Source organism: Chrysochloris asiatica, unplaced genomic scaffold (assembly GCF_000296735.1).
Source record: "Chrysochloris asiatica unplaced genomic scaffold, ChrAsi1.0 scaffold00440, whole genome shotgun sequence".
Classification (NCBI taxonomy): domain Eukaryota; kingdom Metazoa; phylum Chordata; class Mammalia; order Afrosoricida; family Chrysochloridae; genus Chrysochloris; species Chrysochloris asiatica.
The window spans coordinates 516,808-535,853 of NW_006408958.1; the positions used below are offsets into that span (position 1 = coordinate 516,808).

The following is a 19,046-nucleotide window of genomic DNA, read 5'->3' on the forward strand; positions in this document are numbered from 1 at the left end:
GGTGCTTGCTGATGTGATTCTGATACTCATACCTCATTGTCTTGAGTCCCTTTACCCTAGCCCTCAGGTCACAGCACAACTCTGCTTCAGGGGAAAGGTTTGATGGAGTTGTAAAGGGTGAGCACCATGTCCTCAACTCACCCAGGAGGCTGCTCTTCCCACAAGTACAGGCAGAAGAAATGAGGAAGCTGGGGGTTAAAACCACCCCCCATTCCCCAAAACGGGAGCATTTGTTTGACCCTCTGTTTCCCTAGGTCATTTTCTGCTCCGAGCTGGAGGCAGCTATAAGTAAGAACCTTTTAGTGGCCCACACTTCTCACCATTCACTTTAGGGAACTGAGGCCTAGACTGAGGAAGGACTTGAGCCCTGATCACGTGGCTTTTTCCCCTCACTGACTTCACCATTACTTTCACTGAACCCCTTTCCTTTCTCTGCCCTCCTTCCCGACCCTGCTCCCAGCCCTTGGTACTCTCTGCTTTGCTCCCCCAGCAGCTGCCCTGATGGTAACCAAAAGGTGCCCCCACCCTGCAGGGGAGCAGGGGGGGCTGGAGAGACAGGGCTCAGAGCAGCTGCTTCTCTGAGGAAGCTGACACCAGGGCCAGCCGCTCAGCAACAACTTGTGGCTTTGCACCCAACCCTCACCTCCCGCCCCTTGGCTAGTGCTAACTTCTCTGCCCCTTTTCCCCACTGTCCCTCTGACTGCCCCCAAACCTGCAGCCCTGTCTCTCCCTCCCCCAACTCTTCTGTCCTTATTTCCCCTAGATTTGTCCTCTTAATTCTGATCTTCTCCCCTTTTCTTGGAGCCTCTTTTATCCAGCTTCCCAGATCCCCTTCCCAGATGCTTTTTCAGTCCAGTAAGCAGATCGGAGTGAGAAGGACACACCATCTGGGGCTGTCCTGTAAGACCCTTAGATTAAGAGAACAGTGTGACCCCCGCCCCCATCCTCAGACATGGATCCCTCCCCCTCTGCCATCAGCACATTCTGCAGCCTCTTGGGTTACCCAGCTGCCTGGGTATCCCATTTTCCTGGGGGGTGGGGATTCCCTGTCAGATATGGGGGGGCCCTGAAGGCTGTGTTTCCAGAGGCTGAGTTAAAAGTGATGAGGGGGGGAGTGTTGGGGGAGAGACAGGCAGTTCTGGCTTTGCTTACCAGGACCTGGACACTAAATCCCTTGTTGATGGCTGTGGCCACCCCTCCCTAGGGTAGGGTTACCATCTACCCTGTCCACTTTACCATCTCCCTTCCCTACTTTCCCTTGCCCCACTAGAACCACTTCCTCTGACCCCCAAAAGGTATTTTCCCCTTCCTCAGTGCCTGGAAGGCTTGGGGTATTTCTGCTGCCCATTCAAGAAACTAAGTGAGGAAGGAGACTCTGCCTGTGGAAATAGGACCCCAGTGGGCAAGAAGGGAAGAGGGGTGTGAGGAATGAAAGAAGAAACCTGAGAGTCACAGGACTTTAGGGAAAAATTGAGGGATGTATTGGGAATGGACAAATTCCGTGCAACTGAGGAAGTTGAGGCAATTGAAGCAGGGGTCAGTAAATACGACAAAGTCAAGTCTCTCCCATCCCCCTTCTGTGGGGCTGGGGCCACTTAGCTTTCCTTATGAGTGACATCTCAGGCTGCAGCCCACTGTTCCCTCTCTGTCAGCAGAAAGCTCTCTCTCTTCTAACCCCTCCTACTGGAGTCTCAGCCAGCCAATCCCTGGTCTGGGGGAGGGGGAACTTGCCCCCCCCCCACTCCCTCATAAGGACCAACTGGGGGCTAGGGGGGTGGCCGGCTGCTGCAAGTGGGACGGGGGTCAGAGCTTTGTGGAGGGAAGAAAAGCCTGGGGGGGCAGGTGAGGAAAAGCGAGACACCCAGGCAGACAGGCAGGTGGACACACTGAAGAAGGCCCCCCACACGTGAGACACCCCAAAAGGAATACACCGGCCCCCTGGCCCCCAGGAAGGGAGCACAATGGAGGCTGCACACTCCAAGACCACAGAGGAATGTCTGGCCTATTTTGGGGTGAATGAGACCGCAGGCCTCAGTCCAGACCAAGTTAAGCGGCATCTGGAGAAATATGGCCCCAATGGTAAGTGTCCCTCGGTGTGGTTTGGTAAAGCCCTCCTGCACCAGCACACACACTGGAGCCTCTCCCTCCAGGGTCTTTAGGGATGAGCTGGGCCATGGTCCGATGACCACAGGACAAACAATACTGAGAACACTGAGTTCCTGAGACCCAGAGTTTGGGGGAAATATTATGGAATGACCTTGGTGGACCTGAGCTGTCCTTTCAGTAGCCTTATTCTCGTAGCCACAAGTCTTGGATGTGGGAGGGCATTTTTTGGACTGACCTCCAAATGAGTATTTCCTTTTCTTCTTTTTCCTTGGGCAGAACTTCCTGCTGAGGAAGGTAAGTTACTGGAATTTCTGAGGTTTCTCCCACTTTGGTGCCCCACTCCCTTCTCCATGCCTTCTCCCTAACCACTCTCCCACAAATATCACCCTCCCAAGGTTAGAGTCTGGCAGGGAACAGTTTCCTGTCACTTTCTCCTTGAGGCAGCCAATCCTTGAATAACTGCCCACCACTTCAAGGAGCCTGTTTTTGGACTCCTGGCAACTCCTTCAGCCCTTCTTCCCAGGGGCCTGTCTGACTATCACCCCAGAACTTCCCACTCTAGACCCTGGTTACAGCCTGAACCTGGAGTCGCAGACATTCATCCTGTTGACCTTAGCCCCCGGGGATGGGGACATTCCCCTTGCCTCTCCCTTCAGGAAAGTCCCTATGGGAGTTGGTGGTAGAACAGTTTGAAGACCTGTTGGTGCGGATCCTTCTTCTGGCCGCTTGCATTTCCTTTGTAAGTGTGGGAAGGCATGTGGTTGGTGGAATGGGAGACTGCTGGTGGTCAAGGTGTAACCGGGATGGGGTGGGGGTGGGGGACTCCAAACCGTGGAGGCCTCTAGTCTAAGTCCTCAGTATCCTATTTTACAGCTGGGGAGGAAGGGGGGTGCTGATTCTTTCCTCCTCTGCCTCCCCCCATGCCCCTCAAAGACAGGTTTTGTTTTAACCTATAAGAATATTCTCAGTCAAAATGCTGAAGCTAAGACACCCCCACAGCCTCAAGGGCTTGGAGGGCTCAGGTTACCCACTCAAGTACCCCTAGCCAATGCTACCAGGTGCTAAGACTACTGTTCCCGCCATTCTCTGGGGCTGCACCATCCACCAATCCCGAGCATCCTGGCACCTTGCCCCGCCCTCCTGACGTTGATTGGCCAAGAGCAAGACTCCCTGATAGACTCCAAATGTGGCCCCAAGGCCCAGAACCCTCCCTTCCCAAGACCTGGTCCCCACCCGGGCCCTGAGAGCTGGAATTCCCAATTCTCCACTTCTCACCCACCTGGCCTGGCCTTACCCCTACTCCTTTTACACTCTTCCCATCTCCTCACATTCTCAAGGCCCCTCCATGTTTCCTGCCCTGGAAAGACTCTTCCCTAGTTTCCATAAACCCCTCTGGGGGGACTTCTACCTGTTGCATCCATCCTATGCTTTGGGGTCTCTTCCTTAACACTTTAGTCCTGCAGGCAGGTAAGGCTCTGGAGACAGAAAAGGCCCCGAGGCCTCTGGTCTCTTTAGTAGAAGAGTACTAGCTGGCAAGGCCTCACTCCCCTCTCAGCTTTGCTCTTGACATTTGCTCGGTGGCTGTTGCCTGGCAGTGGTAACAGCTGGGTGGGGTGTGTACAGGAGGCCCAGGAACCTTATCCTTCCTTCTGCTCCCCCTTGTGAAATAAGAGCTACCCTGTCTTGGGCTTTTGGGGAGGGCTATGGGCGGGCCAGGCCCCTGTGAGAACCTCAGGGTTTTTCCTATGCATTTTGGCTATAGTAAGATAGATGTGGGGGTGGCTATTATGTGTCTACTGAGCATCATTTACAAGCTTAGAACTCAGCCAGGGGAACCTGTAAGCATTGCCAGTTATTCCCCTGAGTTGTATACATCTGTGGCTGCCTGTTCCCACTATTCCCACCTTGGTGGTGTGGTATGCTCAAGTATGAGCCACTGAGGTGTGTAGAACCTCAGACGGATGTGTGGCTACAGTATTTTCATGATGTCTTGTCTCATTCATTAGCTCTTGCTCATGTTGTCACCTCTCTGTAGTCTTTGGAATCCCTCCACTTCTTTCATTTATTCCTTTGAGGTTCCTACTTACTTGTTTCCCTGCTCTCCAGGTGCTGGCATGGTTTGAGGAAGGTGAGGAGACCATCACCGCCTTTGTTGAACCCTTTGTCATCCTCTTGATCCTCATTGCCAATGCCATCGTAGGAGTTTGGCAGGTTAGCTTGGACCCTCGCTCCTTTGCATCATTCTTGGCCAGTTGCCCTGTCCTCCATTGCTTTGTCTGACTTGCCTTGTCTTCTGGGTCTTCTCACTCAATTTGGAAAAGGGAAAGCAAGTTGGGAAGGGAGGAGAATGGAGTGTCCACTGTGTCTTGCCCATGAGCCTGGCCAAGTGCCTTCATCTCTCTGAACCCTATTTTCTCACCCCAAAGTGGAGATTAATAATCCTGTCCTACAGAGTTCTGGTGAAATTGAAAAAGGTGATGAGTGTGCACGTGCCCAGCATCATGCCTGGAATGAAGTAGGAAATCAATAAATGCTAGTATGATTTCCTTCTCACTCTTACCTTCCCAAGTGCAGTGAGTTAAGCATTGGACTGCTATACCAAAGGTTAGTGGTTAAACCCACCAACTGCTCCATGGGAGAAAGATGAGGCGGTCTGCTTCCATACAGACTGACAGCCTCGGAGACCCTTTGGAACGGTTCTCCTTTGTCCCATAGGGGGTCACTATGAGTCAGTCACTTAACAGCAGTGGGTTAAGTTCGTCTTGTCTTAGTACCCTGACTTCCCGTCCCTGCTTCCTGGTGTTCTCTGATTCTCCTTTCTCCTCCACTACGAGCCCCTTTACCTGAAACATTTTCAGCCATGGATGGCAGCTTTCCTGGCATGTACACACTAACCTTTGTACATCTTTGTCAGTTCCTCTGTACCAGGAGTCAAAACTGCATCCATCACCTGACCTTCTCTACAAATGTCCCTCTTCCTGCCAGACTCTGACCATCTCTACCTCCCATCCAGTCCTCTCTTACCAATTCCCTCGCATTCAATGACCCATTCCCTCTGGAGATCTGCTGACCCTCTTCTTCTCCACCTTCCTATCCCCCAGGAGCGTAATGCGGAAAATGCCATAGAGGCTCTAAAGGAGTATGAGCCTGAGATGGGGAAGGTCTACCGGTCTGACCGCAAGTCAGTACAGAGGATCAAGGCTCGGGACATTGTCCCTGGGGACATTGTGGAGGTGGCGGGTGAGTGATGGGAACTGGTGGTCCAAGGAGGGCAGGGTTTGAGGCAGAGATGTGTGTGTTGGAGGTGGGAACTGATGTCTAGACAGGCAGGATGGTAGAGTTTTTGCCCCTCCTTCCCAGACTCCTTAGGAGGTCACCCCAGGGCATTGTGGCCTCAGGCTCCCTTCCCTTCCCCCCATAAGCATCTCAGCAGGAACTGCCAGTCCTGTCCCCAAGCTGCAAGCAGACCCCCTGCTCCCCCGCCCCCCCTCAGCACTTGCAAGCAACAGGTGGAACGCAGTGCCTGCCAATGACTCCTTTCTCACCCCCCTCTGGAGGCCTTGACTTCCCTCTCCTTCCACCACCCCAAGCTTGGTCAGCTCTAAGTCTTGACCTCTCAGTACCCTTGAGGCCTCTCAAAGGGGAAGGAGTAAGGGTAGAAGGGAGGAGGGGGGGCCAAAGGCTCAAGCCCCCGACCATGTAAGGGAAACTCAGGTCCCAATGAGAGCACGGGACCTGGGAGGAGGGGAGCTCCAGGAGGGGCCCCGCCTCTCCAGTATAGGGACACCTAATGCCTGACCAGGGAGGGGTGGGGGCCGGGTGGCTAAGATTACTGGGATTCTGCCCCCTTCAGCGGATTTTGTATTTGCCCTGTGCCGGCCTCCCATACCACCAGCCATGGGGACAGTGTCTCTAGGCCTCCTTCCTCCACCAGACACACAAATCACCTAAAAGGGAAGCTTGGGGAGAGGGAGGGAAGGGCAGGCTGAAGACCCTTGCACCCATCACAGGGCCATCCCACTCTGGTGACAGTTTGGAGTCCGCGCCATGAATGTCTATAAATATCACCTCGGCTTGGGTGACAGGGTGTACCGCCTGACTCCATCACCCACCTCCTCCCTCCTCCTTCCCAGCTTCCTTTGGCCCAGGGACAGGCACCTTAGAGGGAAAGGAAAGCAGTTGACCCCTGTCCCAGCACCCTCCTTAGGACCAGGGTGGAATTAGGCAGAACCTTGTCAGTTCCCAGCCTTTTCTAAGATGTCTAAGTCTGATGAGACCTCTGCTTCTTCAGCTGCTTCCCCAGGGCAGTGCCATGTACCGACTCCCTCCACTCAGTCTGGGTGTTTCTCGCCTCCCACCCCATCTTTCTCTGCTCTCCAGGGTGTCTGGCTTTTCCTGCCCCTCATGCTTTGTTTCCTTCGATGATTCTGATTACCCCCTTCTCTGTTGGTCCTAACTCCCTGCTCCCTCACCAGTGGCTTCCTGCCTGCTACCTGAATGTGTGAGCACTGGGTGCTTGTGTTGTGCTGTGTGCGTGCATGCGTGTGTATGTATGTTTGTGTGCTCTGGCTCCTACTTCATCCTCTATGTTGTACCCTCACACCTTTCTCTCCCACTCACCCTGTTTCTCTGAGCTCCTTCCCGACATTTGTCACTTGTTTCCTTCTCAGTTTTAGTTTATTCCCATTCTGGTGGAGTGTGCCTTCAGTCATTCAGTACATAGTTAGTCACTGAGCACATACTACGCCCATGCCTTACCAGGAAGCACACCAAGCCCTGCCCTCACTGAGCCCATGGTCCGGGAAGAAAAGCATTCTTCAGCACAAAGGAATGATGGGCAAGAGTGTTCGAATGGGGATGCTTACTGGGGCATCTGACTCCAGCCCAGGGGTGGAGGCACCTGGTCCACGGTGATCTACCTGAGACCTGGAAGATGAGTGTGAGTTAGATAGGAAGAAAGCTCTCTTACCAACTGACCCCCTTCTTCTCTCTCCACAGTGGGGGACAAAGTCCCTGCAGATATCCGCATCCTCTCCATCAAATCCACCACCCTCAGGGTTGACCAGTCCATTCTCACAGGTTTGGTGGCCTGGGTTCCCAGGAGAATGAATCCTGTGGGTGTGGGAATAAGGATTTGGTGAGGGAGGAGCTGGGCAGACAGACAAGGATGGAATTCGTATGGGCAAATGAGAACATCCAACAAGCAATAGGACCTCCCCTAGCTTGCTAGAAGCTGTAGTCTCAGCATTGCTCAGTCTTGTTCAATCTGTCACAAGGGTCATAGGAGAGGACAGGACATTCGGACCCATTCTCTGTATGGCCCTGTACCCATCCCTTCCCCATGGGTCTATGGACATACACAGTCGAAGAACTATCCTGTCTCCTTCGACATCTTCAAAAGTCCCCAAGCGAAGAACCCCAAGTTTCTAGGACAAGATGGAGAGTTCTGGTGTACTTAAACCATGCTGCTTCTGTTTCTCCATCGAGATGCCGAAGACAGGAGCCAGTGAGCATCTCCTGGGCTGCACCAGGACGATTGCTGCTGCCCCTGCTATTAGGATGAGGATGGAAGGCTCCTGGGTGCCTCCTAGGACCTGTTTTCACATCCTCCAGTTTATATCATTTTGACCAAATCCTATTCTGAAGTGTATACATGTACATACTATTCTTATTCTACTGAGGGGCAAACTAAAGTTAAGTGATTCAGTCAGCCATCTTTTAAGTGGTTACGCTGGGACTCGGGTATTCTTCCTCTTGATTTCCCTTTTCCCTCCAGGACTGTTGTTTGATCCTTACCAGGCTCTGCCCTGCCTGAATAGGGAAGGCGTTAGGGGTAAGGGGTATGGGAACAGGACCTGATGTTACCTGAAAACCCCTGGGGTTCTTCTCCACAGGTGAGTCTGTCTCTGTCATCAAGCACACAGACCCTGTTCCTGACCCCCGAGCTGTCAACCAGGACAAGAAGAACATGCTTTTTTCGGTGAGCCAGCCAGGATCAGTTGTCACTCACCCACTGCTTTGGGAGAGACATGGCAGAGGGTGGACTTCTGGGTAACCTTCCTTTTGGTGGGATGGGACACGAAGGACACTCTTGCCTGATTCCCTGACTCTTCTTTACCTTCCCAGGGTACCAACATTGCAGCTGGCAAGGCCACAGGCATTGTGGCCACCACGGGGGTGAGTACCGAGATTGGGAAGATCCGTGACCAAATGGCTGCCACAGAGCAGGAGAAGACTCCTCTGCAACAGAAACTGGATGAGTTTGGGGAGCAGCTCTCTAAGGTCATCTCCCTCATCTGTGTGGCTGTCTGGCTCATCAACATTGGCCACTTCAATGATCCTGTCCATGGCGGCTCTTGGTTCCGTGGTGCCATCTACTACTTTAAGATTGCCGTGGCTCTGGCTGTGGCTGCGATCCCAGAAGGTATGATAGCCTCTGCTTCTCCCATCTGCTTATCATGTCTACAAAGATCCTTTTTCCAAATAATGAAGATTTACAGGTTCCAAGAACCAGGACCTGATAGATTTGAGGACCACACTAGGTCTCTCAGCTCCCCCTGCTCCTGTATTGTCCCCTCATGCCTTCCCCTCCTTCACAGGACTTCCTGCTGTCATCACCACCTGCCTGGCCCTGGGCACCCGCCGGATGGCAAAGAAGAACGCAATCGTGAGGAGCTTGCCCTCTGTAGAGACCCTGGGCTGCACCTCTGTCATCTGTTCCGACAAGACCGGCACCCTCACCACCAACCAGATGTCTGTCTGCAAGGTCAGACCATGTGCACAGCACATCCCCTCAGAAGGTGACATTGGGGTGAAATGGGCCCTCTCAAGATGGAGTGGCCCGTGTTAGAGGTAGCTTCTCTTGGTCTGGGAAGTGCTCACAGGGTAGACACAGTGCCATCCTGCTGGTGAGGACAGTGACCAGAAAGGCCCTTCTGCCCCAGCCAGAAACCCCTCACTAGAGCTGGGTGTGGTCTTGAATCTTCCAACAGCTCCGGGAAGGGAAGGTCTTAGTAATGCTGTTTTTCAAAGGTTCTGGGAGGTTCAGTGAGTTGCTCAAAGACACATGGATCATGATCAGCAGAGGTATTTCCAAGCAAGTCTCTCTGATTCCAGAGGCTCTTCCTCTGCACCAGGTTGCCTGCCAGAATGCGCACTCCCTGGAGGACCTGTGGAACCTGGTCACACTCATCTTCAATAGCATTTTCTAAACCAGGCCTCATCATCTTTTTTTGTGCCTCAGACCCTTGGGAGTTCTGGACTTCTTCTCAATACAATAAGAGGGGACTTCAAAAACTTCACTGGAAATGGAATGAAAGGATAATATGAACTCATTTAAATGCATAAGATAATACACATAGGATTCTGTTTAAAAAATACATAGTATTACCAATAGAAGAAACTAATAATTGAAATACAGTTACCAAGGTATTTTAAAAACAAATTTATGGTTTGGTAATACAATTTATGGGATCACTGCACCCTAAGGTTGGTTTGAACTGTAAGGTCAATGGTTTAAATTCACCAACCGCTTCTGAAAACCTTATACAGGGTTGCTATGAGTCAGGCCCGACTTGAGGGCCCTTAACAACAACAACAACAACAATAATATGAGTGCCTTCAAAAAATTCATGGAAAAATTCCATTATCTTTCAATTCCATTTTTCCATGAACTTTTTGAAGCTCCCTCATATAGGGTTCTTTATTAATGCATTAAATATCAGATTCTGTTGGTGGCTATGAAGTCCTGGTGGTTGGTGCCCTGGAATAAGCACTGTACTGCAAGGTTGGCAGTTCAAGCTCACCAGCCACTCCCTCAGAAACCCTATACAGGGTCACTGTGACTTGGAACTGACTTGACAACACTTAACAACAACAACAATTGGTGGCTGCAATTGTTGTTGTTAAGTGCTTTGGAGTCAGTTTCAACTCATAGCTACCCTATATAGAGTTTCTGAGGCTTTAAAACTTCTGCTGGAGCAGAAAGCCTCATCTTACTCCTGTGGCGTGGTTGGTGGGCTCGAATTGCTGACCTTGTAGTTCACAGTCTAGTGCTCATCATGTGGAGCCACCGTTTGAAGCAGTGATGAGCACAAATGCTATTTTGAGAGACCTACAACAAAGGTAATATGATAAGAAAGTATCTGTGAATATATTGGGGATAAAGTCACAAGTTTTGCTAATTAATGTGATCCATTCTCAAAGTTCATAAATGGAAAGAAATCCTAAGTATCAGAGAGGAAAGAAAGATGAATCCAAGTTTACAGACCTCTTTGGATCATTCATGAACCAAAGGTAAAGAACTCCTCTCTTGGGAGAGGTTCTGGAGAGTAACACACCCATGAAATAGACATATTCTGAGAATTGAGGGCTCAGGGCCCCTTGGGACCCCCACAGTGCCTGTTGGCATTCTACAGCTTCAGAGAAGGTCACCTGAAAAGGGAACAGATTTCACTTTGTTTAACTCAGAGTTTCCCAAACTCATGTGACCACAGAACCCTTTGATCTTAGAGAACTTCCAAGCCATTTCTCTTCTCATGAATGAAAAGCTGGGTCCCATCCACACCACTCTGTCTTCAGTCTGGCAGCTCCTTCTAAGGCATAGGATCTCCAAGTCCCCCCAACGTACAGGCTTCTAAGTCAAACCACTGGTGTGTGGAGCTTGCCTCCTATTATGCTTCCTGTTTCAGGTTTTGTAAGAAACAGATGAGTTGCCCACATTAGAAAGTGATTTCTCAGAAAAATAACCTGAACTTCAAGCACATCCTGTAAAACTGATAGATCTGGCCACAAGCCACTGGAGCTGTGGATGGGCCATGTACCCTTTCCTTTCTCATTAGCCACAGGCCCCACATCTTACTGTATTAACAACCCTAGGTACAGCCTGCAGTATTGCTTTAGAGTACACACGGAACATGGAAATGCCTGTGCCTGCGTGGGGACACAGGAAAATGAGGGAGAAGGAGGGAAGGCAGGAAGTCAGTCATAAGAGTGCTGGGTGTAGGGAGAGGTTAGCCTCCAAGGGCCTGGGCCTCCCTCCATGCAGACAGTTGTTTTCAGGGTGTGTGTGTTGGGGAGTTAGACATCTGTGTGCATAACCACCCCCTACCCACCCCCCTCCACCTGCAGATGTTTATTGTCGACAAGGTGGACGGAGACTTCTGCTCTCTGAACGAGTTTTCCATCACTGGCTCCACTTACGCTCCAGAGGGAGAGGTGTAAGTCTCCAAAGGTCTTCTCCCAGCTCCTCATGCCCCACCTTTCCCCGTCTCTACCTCTAGTTTTGGCTTCCTTTCTCTCTCCTCTTATTCCCCGACCTTGTTCTCTGTCCCACTTGCTCTCTGAGGTGATTGCCATCTCCCTGCCTGTCCCTCCTCCTCATCAGCTCACTGCTTTCCGAAGTTCTCTCTGCATCTCATTCCTGTTCTTCTCTACCTATCTCTCCCTCTTCCCTCCCCACCCTGCTGCCAGCTTGAAGAATGATAAGCCAGTGCGGGCGGGGCAGTATGATGGGCTGGTGGAGCTGGCCACCATTTGTGCCCTCTGCAATGACTCCTCCTTGGACTTCAATGAGGTAATCCCCACTCTCATCGAAGCCTCCCTTCCCTTTCCAATCAGCGGCTCAGGGACCAAACCCTCTCCACAGACTGTAGGAGGCAGGCCCATCACACCCTGTGGCATAATGGGAAGGAAGTGGTTTGTTCTCTCCTAGTTTGGGTGGAAGATGGGTATGATAGGGGAGAGCAAGGCAGGAGGAACCTGGGGCACCTGCTTATTGCCCCTCTGCCCATCTAGTCCAAAGGTGTCTATGAGAAGGTCGGCGAGGCCACCGAGACAGCCCTCACCACCCTGGTGGAGAAGATGAATGTATTCAACACTGAAGTGAGAAACCTCTCCAAGGTGGAGAGAGCTAATGCCTGCAATTCGGTGAGTCTGGGGACTCCCCGACCCCTATGTCCCTTCCTAGGAGGCCTGTGCCCCATGTGGAGACCTCCTCAACCCACACAGGTGGACGGTCCTCCTATAGTTCTGTTTTTGGCCAGGCTGAGTCTGTATAATGCCTCATCCAGCTCTCTGCTGCTGAGTCCCTTGGTGTATTTCAAGATTCACTAGTTGAAATTGACAGAGCTGGACCCAGAATCCACAAGGGACCCATCTTGGGGTAGCCCATTTCAACCCCATTATCCATCTGTCCCTACAAGTTTTCTTGATTTCCATCAGATCTCAAGTCCCAATGTATGGTCCCTGTACCTACTGGAAAAGGCTGCCAAAGCCTTTCCCGGGTTCTTCTCATTCACTTGAACACATTGGAGTCTGTTGTGCTCTCTTTAACATTAATATTTACTGAACCATCTATACAGTTCATCTGGGGTGTTCTGTTCCCACTGTTCTTGTACTTTTCTGTATGAGAGGCTTTTTGCTGCTTTCCTTAATATCACAAAAATGTTCATCTAAATGTCTATCAATAAAGAATTCATTTAAAAAACATTAAAGCAATACCATATAATGGACAGCTATTACAGATTATAAGGTAAACAGAAATGTTCTTGTTATGTGCTGTGGAGTCGATTCCGACTCATAGCTTTATGGGAGCAACAAGCTTCTCATCTTTCTCCCGCGAAGCGGCTGTTAGTTTTGAACTGCTGACATTAAGGTTCACAGCCTGATTCATAACCACTACACTACCAGAGCCCCTTAGACAGTAATGTATCAGTGAGGAAAATATCCTCTATTTGGTGAGGCCAACGCTGTCCAACGACATGCATGGTTATTGAAATGGAAATGAAACAAACACAGAAGTGCAGTGCTTCATTCACACAGTTGATTGGTCATTGCTGAGTTGCACTGTATTGGACAGTGCAGGTTATAGAACATGTCCAGCATCCCTGAACATTTTTCTGGACCCTCCTTTCTGTCATGCTTTAAACGGAACACTACATTATGGTCGCAGCATTAGCCTTGAAATCGTCTTCATTTGTATTGTTGGCACCAGATTTAGCTTGAGTCTAAAGCAAGGATGCGGAACCTTTTTTCTGCCAAGGGCCATTTGGATATTTATAGTATCATTCGCGGGCTATACAAAATTGTCAGCTTAAAAATTAGCCTGCTATATTTGATCAAATATTTGATTAATTCACCCCTAATGTGATGGCTAAGGAGCTCTGGTAGCGTAGTGGTTACGAATCGGGCCGCCAACCTTAAGGTCAGTGGTTCAAAACTACCAGCTGCTCCGCAGGAGAAAGATGAGGCTTTCTACTCCCGTAAAGATTTACAGCCTCGGAAACCCTGTACAGGGTCGCTATGGGTCGGAACCGACTCAACGGCACTTAACAACAACAACAACAACAATGTGATGGCTAAGGAGCTCTGGTAGCATAGTGGTTATGAGTCTAACTGTTAACCTGAAGGTCAGAAGTTTGAAACTACCAGCCATTCCACTGGAGAAAGATGAAGTTTTCTAGTCCCATAAAGATTTATAGCGTCAGAAACCCTATACGAGGCCGCTATGAGTCAGAACCAGCTTGATGGCACTTAATAACAACAACGTGATGGCTGAAACTCTGGTTGCCTTGCAAGGGCCATAAGGCCCGCAGGCCGGACATTCCCCACTCATGGTATAAAACTTGAGGTCTGCGTGACCTCCAACTCCTTTTTGGTAAAGGGTCTGGGATTCCTTCCTTTTCAATACAGCATCATTTTTCTTTTCTCACCAACCTCATATCTGGTCTCTCGGCCCATCTCCTCCCTCACAGGTGATCCGCCAGCTAATGAAGAAGGAATTCACACTAGAGTTCTCCCGAGACAGAAAGTCCATGTCTGTCTACTGCTCCCCAGCCAAATCTTCCAGGGCTGCTGTGGGCAACAAGATGTTTATCAAGGTCAGAAATCACAAGTGCCTTATCTTCTTCCTAACCCTGAATTCCTCTCCTATCTGTGCCCTGGAAGGCAGGCAAGGGGTCTCAGAATGCTGCTTTGATCTCCTAGGGTGCTCCTGAGGGGGTCATTGACCGCTGTACCTACTTGCGAGTGGGCACGACCCGGGTGTCAATGACTGGGCCAGTGAAGGAGAAGATCTTGTCAGTGATCAAGGAATGGGGCACTGGTCGGGATACCCTGCGCTGCCTAGCCCTGGCCACCCGGGACAGCCCTCCAAAGCGAGAGGAGATGCTTCTGGATGACTCTGCCAAGTTTGTAGAGTATGAGGTGAGCACATGACAGCCTCCCAGCAGCCCAGAGTTGATGAAGAGTGAGCTTTCCAGTTAGCCACCTCTCCTCCTTCTTGCCCTTTGTCACGTCCTACTTCATCAGTCAAACCGACTCCTCCTTACCATGTGCTTTCAACACAGGATTTTAGAGCCCAAAAGGACCTTCCAAACCAGCTAGCCTGGTGCCTCTTTAAAGTGATTCTGGGCTGGTCTGTGGTGAGGTGAGGAGCTGGCACCAGCAGGGTCACCAGCAGTGCACTGAGCCTTGGCCCCCATCCTGATGTAGAAGCCCACAGTGTTCATCTGTACTCAGGCCCGGTTCTGATCTTGCACTAGGTCGGCACTCTGAATAGCATCAGAACCCACTCCTTTCACTTTCTAGAGCCAGCTGTGGCCCAGTAGGTAAATGGGATCTGCTCCAAGTGGTAGACCACGTGAGTGGAACCCTGATAACAGAAACCACCCCAATTTCCAGCTCTTGTTCTTTCCTTGAAGACATGGAACTTGGTGTCTACCACATGTCTGATCTTGCTCAGGCTAACATGGATAAGCAAGAAACACTCCCCTAAGCCTGCAGAGTGTGAACACCAGACCCCTGGGGTTGCAAGTCCAGGGCGCAGGCTCTCCCCCAGCTGGCTGCCCTTTGTTCCATCTTCCCCGGCTTCCTCTCTGACCCTGCTTCTCTCCTTTGTCTCTCCAGTTGGACCTGACTTTCGTTGGTGTAGTTGGCATGTTGGACCCACCCCGAAAGGAGGTCACAGGCTCCATCCAGCTGTGCCGTGATGCTGGCATCCGGGTGATTATGATCACAGGGGACAACAAGGGCACAGCCATCGCCATCTGCCGACGCATTGGCATCTTCGGCGAGAATGAGGAGGTGACAGACCGTGCTTACACTGGCCGAGAGTTTGACGACCTGCCCCTGGCCGAGCAGCGGGACGCCTGCCGCCGTGCGTGCTGCTTTGCTCGTGTGGAGCCCTCTCACAAGTCCAAGATCGTGGAGTATCTGCAGTCCTTCGATGAGATCACAGCCATGGTGAGGAGATGGAAACGGAGGCACTGAGGCAGCCTTCTCATCCCTGGAGAGCAGTACCTTAAGGAATCGGGGGCACAGGAGGGAGGCACTAAGTGGGAGAGCCACGGACTGGAAGGGTTCCCAGGAGTAGGCTGTGGAGAGGGGCCCTGAGTCCCACCTTCTCTCAGACAGGTGATGGCGTCAATGATGCTCCTGCCCTGAAGAAGGCTGAGATTGGCATTGCCATGGGATCTGGCACCGCTGTGGCCAAGACTGCCTCGGAGATGGTGCTCGCAGATGACAACTTCTCCACCATTGTGGCTGCCGTGGAGGAGGGCCGAGCCATTTACAACAACATGAAGCAGTTCATCCGCTACCTCATTTCCTCCAATGTGGGTGAGGTGGTCTGGTGAGCAAGCGGACTTCCAGGATAGCCCGGGGCTGGGTGGGGCTCAGCCCGGGCTGGAGTCAGGACCATGCCCAACTGCCTCCTTCCTGCAGCATCTTCCTGACTGCTGCCTTGGGGCTGCCTGAGGCCCTTATCCCCGTGCAGCTGCTGTGGGTCAACCTGGTGACAGACGGGCTCCCGGCCACAGCCCTGGGCTTCAATCCCCCCGACTTGGACATCATGGACCGGCCCCCCCGCAGTCCCAAGGAGCCCCTTATCAGTGGCTGGCTTTTCTTCCGCTACATGGCAATTGGAGGTGAGCAGGTTGACATGCAACCCTACCCCCAGTCCTTCCCAGCCCTGGGGAATCCCTTCTAAGACCCCAGTTCCCCCAGGGCAGCTGCTGTGAGGGGCCTCGTTCTCAGCCAGCTGTCCATGCCTTGTGAGGCCCTCTTTATTGTGACTTGAGTATAGGTTTACAGAGTACATCATCAGTTTCACATTCAGCAAATCATACACTTTATTTCATTACAATGATTGCAATCCCCTCCATGTACTGCTAGAATTTACTTGTATTCACTTTAACTCTTGCATTCCTCCCCATGTCTTCTGCTGCCTTCAGCTTTCCTCTGCCAACTTCCCTCTTGTATATTGCCTTCTCTGTCACCCATGTTAACATGTCTACCCTGCAGCCTGTGAATAACTCTCCCTAACTTCCTACACCTGGAAACCATCATAGAATATTTCTTTCATCAAGAGAACATTTTCTTTTTTTACAATAGTGGTCTGTTTTAAAACAGTGGGCTCACAAAAGTGTCCTTTTGTGACTAATTTCACTCAATATAATGTCCTCCAGGTTCATCTGTGGTGTGAGGTGTTTCGCAGATTCGTTATTCTTCAATTTTGCAGAGTATTCCATTGTGTGTGTACCAAAGTTTACCCAATCTTCTGTTGAGGAGCATTTAGGCTCTCTCCATCTTTTTGCTATTGTGAATAGTGCTGCCGTGAACACTGTTACTGTTAAGTGCCTGCCGCTGAGTGGGTTTCAACTCATAGTGACCCTGACCTTGGAGTTAGCAGAGTCCTGGTGTGGCACTGTAGGATAAGCTTAGGACCCAAAGGTGGGTTTTAACCGCAAGGTCGGCAGTTCAAACTCACCAGCTGCTCCTTGGAAGTCAGTCGTAACTGACTCAGTGGCACTTAGTGGCTTATATTCAACAGTGTCACACCAGGACATGGGTGTGCAATTATCTATTTGTGTCATGGTTCTTAATTCTTGAGGATGCACATCAAGTAGAGGGCTTGCTACATCAGACAGTATTTCTATTTCCAACTTGTTGAGAAAGCGCTATTCCATTTTACAGTCCCACCAGCAGTGTAGGAAGGTCCCAGTCTCTCCACATCCCTTACCAGCATTTGTTGTTTTGTTTTTTTTAAACTTTCCTATTAATCATGTGAGACCCTCTTGATACCTCCCAACTCCTAGCCTTGACTCCTATCTTCCACCACAGGTTATGTGGGTGCAGCCACTGTGGGAGCAGCTGCTTGGTGGTTCCTCTACGCAGATGACGGGCCTCATGTCAACTACAGTCAGCTGGTAGGGAGAGGGCTGAGCGGAGGGCGGGCACCACAGGCATGCAGGGAGCCCGCATGGGGGCTCACTGGCCTATCACTCCCCTTTGCCTGCAGACTCATTTCATGCAGTGCTCGGAGGATAACCCCGACTTTGAGGGTCTGGACTGTGAGGTCTTTGAAGCCCCTGAGCCCATGACCATGGCCTTGTCTGTGTTGGTCACCATTGAGATGTGCAATGCTCTCAACAGGTAAGGTTGCCCACCTGCCCCTGTCCCCCCACCTCCCCACCACTTCTTTGTCTCCACCATCCATTTCCTGCAGCCTGTCTGAGAACCAGTCCCTTATGCGGATGCCTCCCTGGGTGAACATCTGGCTGCTGGGCTCCATCTGCCTCTCCATGTCCCTCCATTTCCTCATCCTCTATGTCGACCCATTGCCGGTGAGCCTTCTGCCCAAGGACCACCTGCCCCCCCACTTCCAAAGGGAACCTGGGTAGGGCCTGAAATCACTCCAGCTAGAAGTTCCAGAGAGTGGCAGGAGGGTGGTCTCAAGGTTGGATCTTCTGGCTTCCTCCTAAGTGGGGTACTTGTCCTTTTTCTCTGCTCCCCTCAGATGATCTTCAAGCTCCGGCCTCTGGATTGGACCCAGTGGTTCATGGTCGTTAAAATCTCCCTTCCAGTCATCGGGCTAGATGAACTCCTCAAGTTCGTTGCTCGGAACTATCTGGAGGGTAAGCAGCTTCCCCTTAGAGCTTCACGAGTCCTGGGACCCCAGACAGTTCCCATTGTGCGCTGCGCCTGTGTCTACACTTCCTTTCCAGAAGGGTGTGCCCCTCTGGCCCTCTAGGGCCAGTGTCCACCAGGGAAGAGCATCCAGACCTCTCTCACCGACTCTCCCCATTCTCTCTCTACACCTGGAGCCCCCAAACTCTTCACCCCTTCCCCCCTCCTTGGTAACGGCTCTCTCTGTCCTCTCTGGCCATAGGATAACCTGTCCCTACTCCTCCATCTCTTTGAATCCGTGTCACAGGTATTGCCCCTTTCTTGCCCTTGGTCCCAGCTGCTCTGCTGCTGCCTGCCCCCCACCCTGTCCACACCTGAGGTCACTTGCGCTCGCAGCTCCACCCGGAGCCACTGCTGCTGCCGCTGCCACCCATGCCTGAGAGTCAGCACTGCTCTCCTGGGTGTCCCCCCTACCTTGGTGGCGCCCCAGGGACCCAAGGTCGGCTAAGCTGTGCTGCGCTGTGCTGCGCCGCGCCGCGCTGGCTGGACGCTGAGCTATCTGCTGCCAGGGCTGCAGTGGGTGGGGAAATGGGGTCTGGGGGTACAGGTGAGTAGGGAGGGCAAAGGGCAGGGTGGGCCTCCAGGTGAGTGCTGGGAGCCTGCCAGGAACTTTCCTTCTCCTGGCCCCACCGCATCATCCCGTCTCTCTCATTCCAGACCCAGAAGATGAAAGAAGGAAGTGACAGTCCCTTCGTCCCCCTCCCCCACCCATAGGGATGCATCTTCAGCCTGGCTGTGTCCCAGGCCCAGCCCACACCATCCACTCCCATTTCGGTTTCGTTTATAAACTCACATCCCTCCCTTTTAACCTTGCAAAACCTTCCCCCTCCTCCACTGACCTCGTGGGGTTCACAGGGACAAGGCGACTGATCGATCTGAGCTGCTTATTTATTGAAAATAAATGACTGAAAAGTCTGGGCTCACCTATGTGCACATCTTAGGGTCTGGGCAGGGCCCTTGTGGACTAGCACCTT

The 19,046-nt window shown here is 51.7% G+C and overlaps 1 protein-coding gene across 1 annotated transcript; it reads left to right on the forward strand.

The window, feature by feature from the left end:
* The first annotated feature begins 1,793 nt into the window (after window positions 1-1,793).
* Window positions 1,794-18,755, forward strand: ATP2A1 (ATPase, Ca++ transporting, cardiac muscle, fast twitch 1). Its single transcript, XM_006877048.1, has 22 exons — window positions 1,794-2,079; window positions 2,383-2,400; window positions 2,763-2,845; window positions 4,213-4,317; window positions 5,208-5,346; window positions 7,105-7,185; window positions 8,001-8,086; window positions 8,233-8,530; window positions 8,706-8,872; window positions 11,236-11,324; window positions 11,578-11,680; window positions 11,902-12,033; window positions 13,860-13,985; window positions 14,092-14,310; window positions 15,013-15,348; window positions 15,516-15,736; window positions 15,829-16,031; window positions 17,227-17,312; window positions 17,405-17,538; window positions 17,612-17,729; window positions 17,903-18,020; window positions 18,730-18,755. The coding sequence occupies exons 1-22, from the start codon at window positions 1,962-1,964 to the stop codon at window positions 18,753-18,755; spliced, it is 3,006 nt and encodes a 1,001-aa protein (XP_006877110.1). The 5' UTR covers window positions 1,794-1,961.
* Window positions 18,756-19,046: the final 291 nt, after the last annotated feature.

Excerpts from the sequence above, each read along its gene's own strand:
- ATP2A1 (XM_006877048.1), top strand. The coding sequence starts at position 1,962 with ATGGAGGCTGCACACTCCAAGACCACAGAGGAATGTCTGGCCTATTTT. Across the intron at positions 2,846-4,212 it reads TGGCCGCTTGCATTTCCTTT|GTGCTGGCATGGTTTGAGGA; the intron begins GTAAGTGTGGGA and ends CCTGCTCTCCAG. Across the intron at positions 12,034-13,859 it reads GAGCTAATGCCTGCAATTCG|GTGATCCGCCAGCTAATGAA; the intron begins GTGAGTCTGGGG and ends CCTCCCTCACAG.